This window comes from Physella acuta, unplaced genomic scaffold (genome assembly GCF_028476545.2).
Source record: "Physella acuta isolate Inbredline_101_S28 unplaced genomic scaffold, ASM2847654v3 ptg000890l, whole genome shotgun sequence".
Taxonomy (NCBI): Eukaryota; Metazoa; Mollusca; class Gastropoda; family Physidae; genus Physella; species Physella acuta.
Genome location: NW_026732407.1, coordinates 392086 through 403517, shown reverse-complemented (window position 1 = coordinate 403517; position 11432 = coordinate 392086). Strand labels below are relative to the sequence as shown.

The following is an 11432-nucleotide window of genomic DNA, read 5'->3' as shown; positions in this document are numbered from 1 at the left end:
ACCATAATACTTCGGGAGACTAATACTGTTTGAATGATCTCCCCTGAAAGATGTGTAAAGTTGTTTAAAAACTGTAATCATTACTGGCATGACTTACTTCGCTTATTTTTTTAAAGCCAGTGAAGTGCAAAGGGCTGCAACTCCCTCTCTCCACTGGTCTCTGTTTTGGTCAGCTCTCTTCAGCTGAGCCCACGTAATCCCAGCAGCCTTTGCTTCTCTTTCTACAGCCCTTCTGCCGGATTGCTTAGGCCGGACTACTCATCTTCTACTGCCGGATTGCTTAGGCCGGACTACTCATCTTCTACTGCCCTTCTGCCGGATTGCTTAGGCCGGACTACTCATCTTCTACTGCCGGATTGCTTAGGCCGGACTACTCATCTTCTACTGCCGGATTGCTTAGGCCGGACTACTCATCTTCTACTGCCGGATTGCTTAGGCCGGACTACTCATCTTCTACTGCCGGATTGCTTAGGCCGGACTACTCATCTTCTTCCCTGAGGTTCACGTCCACGCTTCCTTCATGGTGTTTAACCTCTTCCTTTCACAAGGTATTCCCGATCCATCCCCATTTGCAGGCTTTAATAATATTGTAATATTTCTGCTAATCGGCTGTTGCTTTGAAATTTGCTATAGGTCTTTGTCGTAGACACCTATTCGTGAACAACTGCATTCTGTTATTTCTATGATTCGGTAGTTACAGTTTTTACAGGTTTTTTTTTAACGAGTCAGGATTGGTCAACCCAGCAAACTACCATCTCTATTTCCAACCGAACTCTGGACCGACTAAATTTAGCGGCGTTGTTGCTATAACATCATAAGTCGTAGTTATTCTTTTTAAAAAAAAAACACATCTGTTAGAGAAAAGCTTTTCAGGCTCTTGATCACAAAATAAAGTGTTCAATGTTTATACTTATGCAATCAATAAAATCAAGCTGTAAAACTAATTAATTAACTAAATTATCGAGGGCGTTCTATAAACCTAATGAAACAAAAAAGTAAGAAAATTTTTGGTTATAAGATTTAGTTAAAAGTAATATCATAATAATGTCTTGAATTGTACAAACAAGTAAAGATCTACTGGGAAAGGGTGAGAAATTGTGTGTGTGTGGGGGGGGGGGGGTCTTGAAGGTTGTCATAATAGACACATTCTGTTGTTGTTTTTTAGCTTTTAAATTTGTAGCACACTGTCTTAACTTAATAAAGGCAAATGCAAATTTCATAAACACACAAATATAAAACACATGAATGAATTGGATAATTTCACAGTTTATTGTATAAATATGTATACATTTAAAAAAACAGAATATTCTGTAAGTAAGGAAAGAAAATTTGTATAAAAATAGAAAAAAATGTTTTTAAGAAAACACGATGGCTTTGTAAGCATAAATTAAATTTTAAAGTTAATTTGACGGGTTTTGATTGGTCGAGAGCAGCACGTGACAGGATTATCCTGGCATCTGCTGATGATGACGAGGTCAGCTACGGAAGTTCGATGTCCCCTTGAAAACCGAGTTTATCCACATAAATGTCCCCAGGGAAACCTTGTGTCTCCACATAATTATCAACTGGAAATTTCGAACTTTACACACACATGTACTCTGGGAAACCTGTTATCTTCTAATAAATGTCCCCTGAAAAACCTTGTCTCCTAATAAATGTCCCCTGAAAAACCTTGTCTCCTAACTAATGTCCCCTGAAAAACGTTGTCTCCTAACAAATGTCCCCTAAAAAACCTTGTCTCCTAACAAATCTCCCCTGAAAAACCTTGTCTCCTAATAAATGTCCCCTGAAAAACCTTGTCTCCTAACAAATGTCCCCTGAAAAACCTTATCTCCTAATAAATGTCCCCTGAAAAACGTTGTCTCCTAACAAATGTCCCCTAGGAAAACTTGTGTCTCCTAACAAATGTCCCCTGAAAAACGTTGTCTCCTAACAAATGTCCCCTAGGAAAACTTGTGTCTCCTAACAAATGTCCCCTAGGAAAACTTGTGTCTCTTAACAAATGTCCCCTAGAAAACTTGTGTCTCCTAACAAATGTCCCCTAGGAAAACTTGTGTCTCCTAACAAATGTCCCCTAGAAAACTTGTGTCTCCTAACAAATGTCCCCTAGAAAACTTGTGTCTCCTAACAAATGTCCCCTAGAAAACTTGTGTCTCCTAACAAATGTCCCCTAGAAAACTTGTGTCTCCTAACAAATGTCCCCTAGAAAACGTGTGTCTCCTAACTAACGTCAAATGGGAAACGTTGTGTCTCCTAAAAAGTCCCATGGGAAAACGTGTGTCTCCTAAAAAATGTCCCCTCATAAAACCCTGTGTCTCCTAAGAAAGGTCCCCTAAAAAACTCCTTGTGTCTCCTAACTAATGTCCAACCAAGAACGTTGTGTCTACTAAGAAATGTCCCCTCATAAAACCTTATGTCTCCTAACAAATGTCCCATGGGAAAACGTGTGTCTCCTAACAAATGTCCCCTCATAAAACCCTGTGTCTCCTAAGAAAGGTCCCCTATAAAAGACTCCTTGTGTCTCCTAACTAATGTCCAATACGAAACGTTGCGACTCCTAAAAAATGTCCACTGTAAAAACTTGTGTCCCCTAACAAATGTCCGATGGGAAAACGTGTGATCCTAAAAAAGGTCCACTGTAAAAACGTGTGATCCTAAAAAAGGTCCACTGTAAAAACTTGTGTCCCCTAACAAATGTCCTATTGGAAAACGTGTGATCCTAAAAAAGGTCCACTGTAAAAACTTGTGTCCCCCAACAAATGTCCCATGGGAAACCTTGTGTCCCCTAACAAATGTCCCCTGGGAAACCTTGTGTCTCACAGCAAATGTTCCAGGGAGAAACATATTTCCACACAAAAGAAACGTCCCAGAATTTTTTTTTTGATCCACACAAACGGCCCCTAGGAAAACACAAATGTCCCCTAGGAAAACACAAATGTCCCCTAGGAAAACACAACTGTCCCCGAGGAAACATAAATGTCCCCACACAAAAGCAATAACAGCAGTGTTCTCTTGACACTGGTCCAAAGGCAGGTACGTACCTCCCGCAGGTATGTCACCTGACATGGACGTATCAAACACCCATTAGTATGTCACATGACTTGACTAAGACCCACATTAATGCCCACATAAAATGTACATCTACATTTGTGCCCAAGTAAACTGTATAATGCTAGTAACTTTGAAATGTGTACATTTCACCGGAAACTTTGACAGAAACACACAATCACTGGCTAGCTGTAGTCTGTCACAATGCAGAAGTTCAGCAGACGACCTATCTGCAGGCCTGCTGAGCAGGGGTAGGGACAGCCACTGGGGATACATGGTGCTCACTTTTGCTCTCTATCACCTCCCTGAGGGCAGAGTTGAGCTTACACTGGGTCAGAAGTCTGTCCCTTGATGTCCTATGGGGAATACAGGATACGTTTACAAAACATCACTTTCAAATAGGCCAACATCTGTATAATTGCTATCACTGTTTTCAAATAAATCTTCACGGTACCTTATAGATTTAAAAAAATCATTAAGTTCATCTATTCTGTACAATTTTACATAAAAGCTAAATATAATACCCGAAGTATGCTTAAACAAAATATGATAGAGTCAATCTAAAAATTGTATCAATTTACATTTACCATGCGCAATTTAGACTAACCTCACAGCAGAGCAAATTTCCTTAACTTCATTCTCAGAGAGCGCTCTGTTGAGGGCGATGTAACCCAACATACGATCTTTCTTCTCTAGAGTTTCGAACAATCCTGACACTGAAGAGAAAATGTTCATTATAAAACGTATCTTGGTATTTTTATTTTATTGACAGTTACAAGCTTTAAAAATAACTACCCAACTATTAGCTACATTCATCCGGTGAGCTTTGATTGTGTGTACGTAACAAACTTACGCTTCTCCTTGTATCTGTCCATCACCGCCCTCCATTTCGTTACTTTGAGTTGTCGTTCTTGTTTGGTCTTGACCCTTGCCTCTTTGAGCAGACGTTGGGCGCGTCTCAGTTTTTTCATGAACGGACCGGAAGTCGTTGTCCCACAAGTCCTGAAGTACCAAAAGTTTAGCAACATCAACATCTTGCTGTCTTTTAGACAGACGACATCAAACTGGTTGATTTAATGGGGCGATGTTCAAACAGAATATACACACGAACAGTAGCGTAGCGAGGGGGGGGGCGCGGGGGGGGGACATATGTCCCCGGGCGCCGACCTTAGGGGGCGCCAAAATGGGTTGGAAAAATAAATTGAAAGGTTGAGGGGGTGCAAATCGAAAGTTTGAGGGGGGGGGGGGTGCAATTGGAAATCTCGAGGGGGGGGGGTGCAAATCGAAAGTTTGAGGGGGGGGGGTGCAAATGGAAATCTCGAGGGGGGTGCAAATCGAAAAGTTTGTCCCCGGGCGCCGGGAAGGGTCGCTACGCCTCTGCACACGAACTCAACAGAGCTTCAAGCAAGTAACACAAGCAAATACTCAGATTTGACAAACTTACTTGACAATTTTACTCAGACTTGACTGACTTACTTGACAATTTTACTCAGACTTGACAAACTTACTTGACAATTTTACTCAGACTTGACTGACTTACTTGACAATTTTACTCAGACTTGACTGACTTACATGACAATTTTACAGACTTGACAAACTTACTTGACAATTTTACTCAGACTTGACAAACTTACTTGAAAATTTTACAGACTTGACAAACTTACTTGACAATTTTACTCAGACTTGACTGACTTACTTGACAATTTTACTCAGACTTGACTAACTTACTTGAAAATTTTACAGACTTGACAAACTTACTTGACAATTTTACAGACTTGACCAACTTACGTCACAATTTTACAGACTTGACAAACTTACTTGACAATTTTACAGACTTGACCAACTTACTTGACAATTTTACAGACTTGACAAACTTACTTGACAATTTTACAGACTTGCCAAACTTACTTGACAATTTTACACAGTCTTTGGTGGGTGTTGACCGAGACGTCTGCCAGTAGTGGACTGGACGTCATCGTGCCCACAGTGGCTACCCGTGTCTTCACCACATCGTCTGTCTGGGTCCCTGTATCGACATGAACCACCTTGTCACGTGATAGCGTGGACCTGTCGTTGACTGTCGCCTCTGGTTCTAAAGGCATTTCATACATCGTTTTAAAAGAATGTTATCAAAGCATGTCAAATAAATAAAGGATTACATTTTTAACCCCCCTCCCCACTTTTCCCCATCGTCAAATAATCAGACACTCGCCTCCCCCTCCCCTAAAATAACGCCACACATCAGATTACTACCACCTCAACAATTTTTATTCTTTTAGACTGCGATTTCTTTCTGCATTTTATACTGAGAGCGGTGAAATTAGAGCATATTGATACATTTGTAGCAGTTTGTGAAAACATTTCAAAACGCAAAATAAAGACTAAAATTCAGTTTTTAACATTATATTTTATAGTACAAAAATGTTTCGTCACACTATCTAGCCCCCCCCCCCCCCTCGTCATCACACATCGTCATGCGCGCACATGCCCCCCCCCCCCCCCCCCCCCAGGAGTGTCGCCTTATGTGTACGACCCTGTTGATGTATTTATTTATTTACCTGCACTTTCTTGAACAACTTCCTTAATTTTCAGATCAGTTTTGGATGTCTTCTGTATTGCAAGCGTGGTCCTAGGTAGATGTCCTGTGAAGTCTGTCTGTGTGTGTTGGCGTGTCTGTAAGTCTGTCTGTATGTTTTCTGTTAGGGGAACATCGTTCACAATGGTTCGCGTCTTCTCAGCCATACAGTTCCCTTGGTTCCTGGACTTGTCTTCACCGTGTTCCAGAACATTCTCTCGACGTGTTGCCTCTTCTGCAGTATTGTCTGGGCATCGGGGCGTCAGCTGTTTGTGTGACTCGGGGGCTGGGGTGACGGTGGTGGGGGATCTCGACCAGCTCAAGACCGGAAGTTTGAACACCACGTGAAGTATCGATACCATGATGAATACGGTAATCGCTAGCACCTGAAACCAAACCGTACAGTTAGAAATAAAATACCGAAATTATGCGAGAATAGGCCAGAAGACAATATCTCGGGGGAGGGGGGTGGGGGGATTGTGTGTGTATTGCTGCCTCTAAAATGTCAGTAGAGTCTGAATTTAACAAGATTTAACAAGATTAAAAAGATGGCATACACAAAAAGTTGGTGGGTATGTGGCTTGCTAACTGAATTTAACAACATTAAAAAGATGGTGTACAGAAAAAGTACTTTACCGATGGTATGAGCAGCTGGGTATATGGCGAGAAAGATTTGCTAACCGAATTAAACTAAATTAAAAAGATGGTTTACAGAAAAAGTACTTTACCGATGGTATGAGCAGCTGGGTATGTGGCGAGAAAAACTTGCTAACTGTGACAATGAGAGAGTACAGTCCTAATGGGTCATAAGATCCAACTCCGCTGCAAGAAAAATACACAAAGTAAACGTCGATCCATGGATGTTACCACTTTTTGCCAATTTTGTGCTACAACAAAGTCTTGTGACGATATAAGCTATCCGTATGTGTGACACAGTATTAGAGACCTTTATTCAAGCCTGAACAACAGGACTGAAATGTGCTACACAAATAAAGTTGTTTAGCCTAGCAGTTTAGTTTCAATCTGTGCTTTACGGACCGATGCGGTGACAGATCGACAGGGCGATAAAAAGTCGATGCACTCTACAAGTCAACAGATCTATTGGGGCGGTTTAACAAGTCAACAGATCTATTGGGGCGGTATAACAAGACCATAGAGGCAACTCTACATGACAGAGCCAGGGCTACGAGCCGAGCGCCTAGTCTAGGAGATGACTTAGTTAGACAAAACATTCACACATTCACGCTACGAGTGCCTAGTCTAGGAGATGACTTAGTTAGACAAAACATTCACACATTCACGCTACGAGTGCCTAGTCTAGGAGATGACTTAGTTAGACAAAACATTCACACATTCACGCTACGAGTGCCTAGTCTAGGAGATGACTTAGACAAAACATTCACACATTCACGCTACGAGTGCCTAGTTTAGGAGATGACTTAGACAAAACCTTCACATATCCAGGCTAGAGCAACGAGTTAGTACAATGAAAACACTTGTAGCAGCCCAGATATATCAGTGAAGAATACATGTGTGGGATTAACCCAACACTAAGTTTTGTATTCATGTGTGATGATGTGTGTGTGTGTGTGTGTTTACAATCAAAGACGTGCATTGATACACATGTTAACCTGCTTGCAATAATGCCTGCTTTGTTAACATTTGTAAACAGAGCTACCCTCTGTTGTAACGAAACAAAAAACAAACAAACAAAGCGTTTATTCAGTATTTATTAAAGGGGTAATTATATGACAGAGATTTAAATCTAGATCTACATAGAATCACATAGGACAAGACCCACTAACAAAACGGGCGTATGAGATGCGTTTCGTGTTACATGGAGCATAGGTTGAAACACCTTTAGACATTTCTTTTGACACTAACATGTACATATCCCCACTTACAGTATCCCCCGCCATCCCAATCCAGCATCCTATCCTTATCCATATACTTAACCCGAACTTATCTCTATCTCTTAATGGCGGGCGGGAGATGAGGGGGTTCAACCAATGAAAAACAAAGTGGTGCTTAAAGTCTACAATTTATCAGTTTAAGTAAGATAATTATCTCAGTAAATTCAATGTGTGTTACGAAAATAATCCAAGTTTCTCGCTTCTATATAGCCCTACATTTAATGCACTATAATTTAGGTTCACCAACGACTGCCGAAAACCCAGCTTAGTTTTAAAATGCAGCCGATAATCCAGTTGATTGAATCAACCTTAGGTAATAATCTCAAACACCCATTCATCACTTAACGTAGCCGACACGTGAGGCGAGTTAGATCCATATCGACCCAGAATTAAATACGTGAAGAGTGACGCACTGTACACAGTTTGAAATAGCTATTTCTAGTTCAACTGATTCAAGCTAGTCAGCACATTTGTTAATATTACGATATTCTAGCCCATAACGTTGTTAGCCAAGCGTAACCACAGCTTGTCATCTTTTTTTAATATCATAGTCAATGCGATTAGGTCAGAACTATGTTAGGGGTGTGTGGGGTTTGTATTATTAATATATAGACGCTACTAAATTGTATTGAGGTGTTTTAAATGCCGGTGATGGTGTTATCGGAATAGTTAAGGGTAGTGTCAAGGTTAGGATCAAGTCTAGGATTAATGTTAGAGTTAGTGCTATTGTTGGGATTATGGCACTATAGTTTATTAGTAGCACTTTGTACGTCCAGCCGACGGTTTTATAAGTATTGAAGGCCAGGACCATTTGTTATAGGCAAGAGTCGACATTAGGAACAAAATGTCGGTACGACATGCCTCTTACGTCTTCTTTAACTCATCGATCGTGGTGAATTAAAATGTGAAAAATCTGCGAGGTGTTTGTAAGACGACCCAGCGGATTATCCTGCTTAAATTCACACCTTTCGGTTGTCTTGTTGGACGAAAACTCAACTCAGCCCGCACCTATGTCATGTGACATCTAGCCTTTTTTGTTTTCTAACAAAGTCTCTAGCTATTTCATGGACACGCCTATGTGCCACAATACACATCTTGGGAACCACTGGTCTAGAGTTAATTATGGCAAACAGAAATACATCACGTGACCACGTCTGTGAGGGAACCAGAATATCCTCAGTCGTGAGGGTTGTGGGGGTTGTATCACAATACAATTTGGGAACCATTGGTGTTAACAATTCAAAAATGTTTAAGCTACGTCAGATCTCTAATGAGGGTGCCATAACACACAGGTTAAGAACTACTGGCCATCATAGCTGCTTTACGGGTCTACATCTGTAAGGTATTAGCAACATAGATTACTGAAATTTTTGACCGCTGGCAGAAAAAATATTTCAGCGATATTTACAGCTACGTCAGATCCACCCCAGTGAGGGCGCCATAACACACATGTTAGGAACTACTGGCCATCATAGCTACGTACCGGGCTCACATATATAGATCTAAACTACTTACAATGTAACCACTGGTCGAAATAATATTTTTTAGATTTTTGCAGCTACGTCACAAAGCCAATCTAGCGTGGGTACCACAACACACGTTGAGAACCACTGGTTTACAAGTTATTTCTATACCGGGTTTAGCATACTATGGACCTACCAGAACACCATCACCATTACGAGCAGGGTCCCTCTATACGGGTTTAGCATACTAAGGACCTACCAGAACACCATCACTAGCAGGGTCCCCCTATACCGGGTGTAGCATACTATGGACCTACCAGAAGACTATCACCATCAGGGTCCCTCTATACCGGGTTTAGCATACTATGGACCTACCAGAAGACCATCACCATCACCATCAGGGTCCCAGCGATGAGCACCAGCCCTAGCTTTACTTTCCACGGCCGCCATGATGTTTCCCCCCGCGTCTTGCTGTCCGTGAACCAAGCGAGGCGAGATGCCATGACATCCCCGACCCTGACGGCCTAATCCCGTGGGGCAGACGCCCAGATCGCATTGTTTTCATTTTCAGGTGCAGTCTTGGCCAATTTGTCCGGAAAATGAAACATCTTCGTTGTCATCTTTAATCTTTGAACCAATGACGTCACTGTGAATGGAGGATAGAAGGTAAGTGTGCGACGTGCAATCTGGCCACTTCCTGCGGGGTTTCCCGTTTATTTGTCTAATTGAATAATTTAAAACAATGGATGATGCTTTTAGCCGGACACTCGTATTACACGATTAACAGAAAAATATATTTTATTTTCATAAAATATTATATTTTTATACGATGCTCTGTGTGTATGTATACAAAGGTTCGTTATTTTCACACCGCACTGCGCACCATAGAAATAAATAATAACTTGTATTTAGGCATATATTGTTTTCAATATCAGCGAATTTTCAGATGCATGAATCAAACGTGAAAATCAAAAATATTTTATTAGTTTTTATAACAAAGTTGTTTTCTTAAAATATCCTGAAAACTGGCACACATACACATACACACATACCATTTTAGTTTAATGAAGCCGAAGGATTAGACCTATTGAAAACATCTAAATGGAATATAAACACACGAGTGCCGTAACATACGAGACATTTGAGATACGAGCCGTCGAGTGAGCGATTTTTTTGCTTTGATATACGAGACGTCGATCATCGTGTCTGAGAAAATCAGTGACCAAAAAAATCGTACAGCAAAATTTACGTTCGATTAAGTTCAGTGGATTTCCCATAAAGTTTAAGGATTAAGTTTAGAATTAAAGTTGTAACGAGTAAGTGAATGAAGTGAAACTGCTCCACCCCACACCTCCGCCCAGCGACTTCAGACCCTTCTCGGCGCCCGGGTAGAACTATCAATTTTGTGTCACCCCCTCCAATTTATATTATTAATCGAAAAGGTTGGTGGCGCTTTTTACCAGTCACTAGTATTTGCTTTGGTGCCTCACCTCAACTAGTACGGCCGTACCACCCGCCCTACTATAGGGCTGGTAAGTAGGTCAATAAACAGTTATATGGCTCATGCAAGTTTTATTGAGCAGTAGAACTTGTTGGTGACCTACTTACCAGCCCTATAGTTACGTTTCTTCCTCCGCCAGCATCTTCCGTAGGTTAAATCGGCTGATTTCCAAGAGTAAAATGTAACCTACTTCATAAATCAAGTGTATTTCTTTACGTTATCTTTTTTATGTTTGTATACAATATTTGTCATTTATAAATAGGCCTACATGTTGCTTTTTAATAAACAAAACACGCAACAAAAATAACTGGGTCTGCATTTTCAGGGTTAGAACGGATTAATTGCATTTCAATTTATTCCAATGGGGACAATCACCTCGAAATACTAGCAATTCGACGGTTGGGCATGGTTATAGAACGAAATAAATCCGTATCTCGAGGTACCACTGTATAAACTTTAAAAGAATAAACATATTTTATTTGATAGTGGTACACACATGTGTTTCTTTCAGACAATTTTCTACGGTATGAGTGGCACTTGAAACGTTCTTGGACTTAAATTTCCAAGGGTTTATTGGATAATGGTTAAAGTATAGGCAATCTTTACTATTATATTACATTTTCTTCTTCTGTTTCGTCCTGGTGGGGGGGGGGGGGGGGGGAGGGGAGGGAAGAGGTGCCTGAAAACTAATGATGTACCCAAATGTCACATAGGTAACATGGACAACTAAGTGAAATCTTCAGTCCATGCTATACTATAACTTTTATTTGAAACCGATTTTATAATTTTATAGGCGATTGTTTGTTTTTTCGTGCACTGGACTTAATTAATTTCAAATTGCATTATATGGGCTACAAACAATCGCATAAGAACCGACTATAAGGGTCACCCACCCATAAACGACGCAAAGCTTTTTAAAACGATTTTTACCC

At 40.7% G+C, this 11432-nt stretch overlaps 2 protein-coding genes across 6 annotated transcripts in view; both read right to left on the bottom strand.

Annotated features, from left to right (window-relative positions):
* Positions 1-11432, bottom strand: part of LOC131952788 (2-hydroxyacyl-CoA lyase 1) — a 69066-nt gene that overhangs the window by 30567 nt on the left and 27067 nt on the right. The gene's annotated exons all lie outside the window — the stretch shown is intronic.
* On the bottom strand, positions 1272-9647 carry LOC131952791 (uncharacterized). 5 transcript variants are annotated; one of them, XR_009388569.1, is made up of 8 exons: positions 9375-9647; positions 6352-6445; positions 5607-6009; positions 4957-5140; positions 3902-4050; positions 3656-3764; positions 2776-3404; positions 1272-2742 (listed from the first exon to the last, which is right to left on the bottom strand). XR_009388569.1 is itself a non-coding variant. In XM_059315631.1 (7 exons), the coding sequence occupies exons 1-7, from the start codon at positions 9500-9502 to the stop codon at positions 3275-3277; spliced, it is 1197 nt and encodes a 398-aa protein (XP_059171614.1). In that variant the 5' UTR covers positions 9503-9647; the 3' UTR covers positions 1272-3274. The 5 variants fall into 5 exon arrangements, 1 of the variants encoding a protein (XP_059171614.1); XR_009388568.1 differs by having other exon boundaries at positions 1272-2677; XR_009388570.1 differs by having other exon boundaries at positions 1272-2775; positions 2809-3404.